Genomic DNA, 6,000 nt, shown 5'->3' with positions numbered 1-6,000 from the left:
TCTGTTGACCTGGATATTATTTTATTTCTTTCAGAAACAGGAAAAAAAAAAGAACATCTGTGTCTCCTTCCAATCTGCTGCACATCTGCGCATATTGGTGCGGGTCTTCAAAGTTCAGTCACTAACCCATGGACGCCATTCGTCTTCTTGTTAAAATGTCTACTGCTGTATCCAATGCTCATGCCCTTGAGGGTATTTTTTTCCTCTCTCTCTTTTTTTTTTAATTTCCATTATTATTATAAAGAACATTGTGACTTTCAATATTAGCATTTTTGCTTTCAACAGCAATTAGCAATCTCTTGGTTTGCTGTTTGGTAAAGCATCTGTTAATGAGGTCATCTAGTTTAAAATCCCAGCTACTGGAAAATAACAGGGAGGAGGTCAAATCTATCATTTTGTGTTATATTCTCTGCTCTCTTTTCAGTTTTCTAAAGAAAAGATATCTTTGTTATCCATAATAAGTCATTATGACCCGTTACTGGCCTTCTGTATTTTACTACTACCTCAAGATACAGTAAGTTCTTTCTTACCGATGTACTGAAATATGATAGTTCAGTTAAAATCTTTGAGCATCTGAGGATGAGGAATTGGTTTTGTTTTCTGTTTTGTTTTTGTTTCAAACAGTTTTGAGTTCAGTTTTAACGAGGAGTCGTTTCTATGGTGGATGGAGTCCCAGGGGTGCTTGACCTAGGAGTGGCTGCTGGTGGTGTGTCAATGGGGCTCCCTGCCCCACTGTTGGGTGTCACGGAGGAGCTGACTGCTGGTGTCTCTCCTTGCTGCTGGGCTTGGAGGGTCTGCCCACAGATGTGGTGATGCTTCTCCCAGTCCTTGTGCTGGCAAAATGAGCCACAGTATCGCGCCGTGTTGCAACCGCTGCAGGTTTCACTAGCTTTACGGCCACAGTTCCAGCAGCTCTAGAAGAGGAAGAAGGGGACAGCAGAACGTTAATAATTTTGTCCTGAATTTTGTACCAAACACATTAAACACAATCCATATAATTAATAGAAACTGCTAGTTAAACATTGGCCTAATTAAGGACTACTAGCCTAGCGGTTAATCCATAAATACTTCAGATACCTTGGGGTAGATGCAGCCGTGCGGTAACTCCACTGACTTTGGCGGAATTACTCCAGGGATTTTGGCCTTGAGAAATTAGGGCAGACACGAAAAAGGGAATCACTGCTCCAGATGTCAGCTTGTGGCACACAAGCTTCAGGTTTACTTTTGTGTTTATTTAGTCTAACAAATCACTTGAGATTTTCAGCTCTCATCACTATGCTGATTAGCTGTAAGTGCCCTAAAATTTCACCATGATTTCTCTACTGGATTTATTTTTTAAAAAAAATTCCCCAAAAGAGGGGAAATCAAGTTATTAAAAATGTGAGGGAAGAATATACATCACAGGTAAAACCCCAATCCAGCAAAGACTTAGGCTATGTATATGTATGTGTACAGCACACAACTACCAGCAGTGGGTAGGTTATGTGTAGCTTCAAACCACAGTGAAAAGCTGGCTGCATCCACACTGCTATGTGTAGCAATATGCAACCATGAAAGGCTCTGCCCAGAGGGAGGCAGTGGGGAGCTACCAGAGCCTTTCTCCGCTGCCTCCCGCCATGCCAGAGCCTTTCCCCACTGCCAGCGTCTTTCCCTGGGGAGGGGAAAGACCCCAGCAGCAGGGAGGCAATGGAACAATACACTGCTAAAAACAGCAGTGTCAGCAAGGGAGGCATTGCTTGGGGAAGTAGAGCCCTGTGCATACGCCCAGGGTTCTGGTGTCTCTCTCTGCTACTTGTCTAAGCAGTGCCTCACCATCTATGCTGCTATGTCTACTCATGCTTGGGGTGTGTGCAGTGTATGTAAATCTACCTGCCGCTGTAAGGTGTGTGCAGTGTAGACGCACATGCTTAACTCTGAGCAAGTGAGTGGTCCCCCTGGACTCAAATTGGCCCACTCACTGCCCCAAGTTAAGGGCATGCCTAAATCTCTGCACAGTGCCTAAGAGGCTGTCACACAGTAGCCCGCAACAGGCCAAAGGACAAAAATCTTACTCAGTTCCCATCAATTGAGTCAATGGAATTTTTGCCTGGGAAGGACTTCACAATTTGCCCCACTATACAGAACATCACAGCAGCCTAATAGACACAGAGTTTCCTAGCCTCTTATTGTACATCAAGAAAGCAAGACTATACATTTTAAAAATTCCCTCACTTTTCAAATGTGATTGAAAAATATCTCTTTATCAGGAATAAAACTGGACAGAACCACATCCATGAACTCCCCGCTCCGAGTCCTACCCAAAGAGTAGCAACCACAGAATATGCCTTTCACTTCCCTACCGTCCCTCGCAATGCCAGCTGGATGCTGGAGCACATCCAACCTACAAGTGATATTCCTAAACTACATAAAAAAAATCCCAATTACAGAACAGAACAAAGACTTAAATCCAAAACAATATTTTAAGGAAATTAAACATTTAATTGGAGTCAAGTGGCTTCTTTAGAAAATATCCTGATGTTAGTTCTATCCTTTTTTTTTGGCGCAGGAATATTCTGGCAGATGCAAGAAGAGTAACTGTCTAATACTCACTGACTCCTTCAGATTGAAATCAGATGTACATGGCATTCTCAATTCAAACTGATTAAACACACAGACTAAACGAGGTAATTACAAATACATGTGCTGGGGACTCTTTTTTTTAATTTGTAAAATTGTTCACATCTTTTAAAACACTTTTTTAAAAAGGTGGAATTACAAACTCACAGAAACAGATGTTTTTGGTAGTTAAACTGTTGGAAATTCAGATCCCGTGTCTGACATCACCTGGTTTTGATTCAGTGTTCATGATCTCAGGTTAATTCTCCTTAGACTCAGTCCAGTTCTGGAGCAGTATGACCACATTACCGCCATTCAGACTGGATAACTTCACTATATTTTTAAATGCATTTTAACTTTTTTTTTTTAAAACAAGCACACTTTTTTGTCACCACAATGAAAAGCAACTCCAATACAAATGATTTTTGTAATTGTGTGCACAGGAATAAGATGCGTACAATTCTATCTGCAACGTGCTTGCACAGAGTTACTGCTGAACTGGCAATAACCAGCCTTGTTTGGTTATACTGATTTTTAGAATTGCAGAATTGACTATTCTTGTTCATTCCCTATCCAAAAAAAGGGTCCTGATCATTCATGGAAAGACCCTTTAGCCCACATGCAGTACCACTGAAATCAGCAGGGCTCTCTACAGGTGCACAAGTCCCTTTGTGCAGGTTTGATTGCAGTACTGGGTAGATTCATTGTAAAATGTTTTGATGCTGGAAAATATAGCCTCTATCTAGTCAAGTTTCTATTCAACAAATAAAAGCCAAGTTTCTAAAAATCCTCTTTTTTGTTTTGAACTTGATGTGCTAGATTCTACCTGAGCAGAAGTGCTTGTTCAGTGCTCAATTTGTGCCAGGGCTTGCCAGGGCTCACCTCTAGGCTTGGCAGTTCATAGCCCTGGCACCTCTGGGCTTGCTGCATCAGTTATGAACATTAAAAAATTGCTTGAGTCCCATCACCTCTTTCATTACAAATTAAGCACTGTGCTTGTCTAAGTCTGCATAGCAGGATGTTACAAACTCTCAAGCTGGAGCCACAACGTCATGATGCAACCAGCTGTCCCAAAATGCATTTTTGTGATAGAAAACAAAGTCACTTACATCTTACGAGTATTTTTTTGAACTGGCTATTTTATTAATTAAATCATCTGAAGTCTCTACAATGCTTTGAACATGTAAAATGCTACATGGGTGCTAGATTTTATTAAAATTCTTAGTCACTCACAGCTCTAAATCAATGCTTTATAAGATATTACCTCATGTGTCCCTACATTGTCTGGTACGTGCTTTTGTCCACTGCATTTATCAGTTACAATTCAACAGGACTTTACAGCTTTAGTCTAATTGTGAGAATAAATGCACATAAAATTCATTTTAAAATTCTTGCACCTGTTTATGTACCAAATTATTATATTTAAAAGTAGTAAAGAATAGTCCTTCTGTGTAAATTGGCAACAAGTGTGCATTCATGAGGATACTTACTTGCATTGCCATATTAGCTGTGTTTTGTAGCATACAATCCACTGGTCCCACAAGGACTTCTTTTACAGAATAGTACAGACCTCACCATTGTTATCTGGGAATACACATCAAGGAACCAGTACTATGTCATGCTACAATCCATATGGTAACATAATGTGTCTACATGAAATTGAGCAAAGTTTCTGTATTTAAATGAAGCAAACAACGCAGCTATGGATTTTTAATGTGATTTCATCTTTTATACAACCCCTAAAATACTGGTCTAATGTACTACAACACCAGTTCTTGTTTTGTACTGAGTTCCAGATGTATCCTAATACTGTAAGGACAGGATCATAGAGACCTTAGACTCCTTGTGCACTAGTTAGGCTATACACAAGCCAGATTTTCAGCCTATGTAACTCAATTTAGCTTCATTGACTCCAAGGATGTATTGACTTAATGGAGTTTGGCTGAATGAGGAACTGACCTTGAATCTAACCCACAGGTCCCATTTTCATCTTCCAGAATCACATTCACTACATCAGGGTCGTCCCTAGACATTTTGGTGCCCTACGCAGCCTCCCTGAAAAGGGAAGGGCTGGCCACAGGCCTCTGCGAGGGGGCAGGAGCAGGCTGGGGGGGCGGGAAAACCGCCCCCAAGCACGAGCCGACTGAGTGGAGAGGGCTGGGGCCAGGTCGCTCCACTTCCTGCTGCCCGGTGATTGCAGGGTGGGCCCGACCCCACACTCACGGGGCAGCGGGAAGTGGAGTGACCCAGTCCCAGCCCACTCCACTCTGCTCCCTGGCTCCCGGCCTTGGGACTTGGGAGGCAGGGGGGAACCGCCCCCTAGCACTCACCAGTGGTGCGGCTGGGAGCCGGTGGAGCGGAGCGGACTGGGGCCGAGTCGCTCCACTTCCCATCGCCCAGTAAATGCAGGGTGCGTCCGATCCCTGCAGCAGTCCCCTGGGATGTAGCTCAGGGGAAGGGGGGGAGTGGGATGGGGCTGGGGAAGAGCAGGGGTGGGAAGAGGCAGGACAGGGGCGGAGGCTTTGGGGAAGAGGGGGAGCAGGGGCGAGGGGCAGCATTCTGAGCCGGCCCGGGGATCGGTCTGGTCGCTGGAACAGCACGCAGCTGTGTAGGGCACCAGGAAATTTGGGGCAGTTTGGTGCCCCAAATTTCCTGGTGCCCAACGCAGCTGCACAGTTTGCGTATGGGTAAGGACAGCCCTGCACTACATCTCCCGCAACTCACAAAGTGAAACCATTGTCATTCAGAAAGTCTTGGACCAAAGCTTATCCTCTTCCTGGTTCCGATATACTTTATTTTCAAGATTTCTCAGGTTCAAACAGCTTTCATAAAAAGAAGGTACAAGCAATATTATAGGTTGTGACTGCAGCTCATGTGGACATCCATAAGCTACCTTTAATATAATTAGCTTGAGTATTGGAGCAGTGAAACTTCTGCAGAAGCTCACCTGAAACCCTGGGCAATTACTCACATGGCTAGTTCACACTGAAGCAGCTTCAGTGCTACTAATACCTGAGCTAGCTATATTAAAGCTAGCTTGGGTATGTCTCCACAAGTTGTGTTACACCCAGTGTATCCATAGTTGCACTGGCATTCATTGTCTTCAGGGGCTCGGTGCATCATCTCTTATTTCTGTAGTGCATAGCTCTAGTAGTGCTCACATAGACAGAACCCTTTCGGATTGAAGTTTGGATGACAGCAATCTTTCTGGCGAGCAAAAGAACTAGTTTGACGTTGCAATGACTCAAAACATTCAACTGCCTATTGAAGATATCAAGCAGGAAAATGAGTTATTAGTTTATAGTCCCAGTTGTCCATCCTGTGCAATTCTAGTTTTCCATGAAGTTCAGTGAGCTATTCTAATGCAGGAATGTGTCAACTTTCTCTCCCACAAATGTTTGCAGA

At 43.4% G+C, this 6,000-nt stretch overlaps 1 protein-coding gene across 5 annotated transcripts in view; it reads right to left on the bottom strand.

Moving 5' to 3' along the window:
• RUNX1T1 (RUNX1 partner transcriptional co-repressor 1) overlaps nt 1-6,000 on the bottom strand; it is a 154,653-nt gene that overhangs the window by 857 nt on the left and 147,796 nt on the right. For all 5 annotated transcript variants that reach the window (XM_084620754.1, XM_084620755.1, XM_084620757.1 and 2 more), the window contains one exon: nt 1-914. This exon is cut by the window's left edge and continues 857 nt beyond it. In XM_084620754.1, the coding sequence (XP_084476880.1) occupies nt 639-914 (276 nt within the window). In that variant the 3' untranslated portion in view covers nt 1-638. The remainder of the gene's footprint in view (nt 915-6,000) is intronic.

Source organism: Lepidochelys olivacea, assembly GCF_965140295.1.
Source record: "Lepidochelys olivacea isolate rLepOli2 genome assembly, chromosome: 2".
Classification (NCBI taxonomy): Eukaryota; Metazoa; Chordata; order Testudines; family Cheloniidae; genus Lepidochelys; species Lepidochelys olivacea.
Note: the sequence above shows the minus strand (reverse complement) of the source record. Positions and strands in the feature narration are given on the sequence as shown.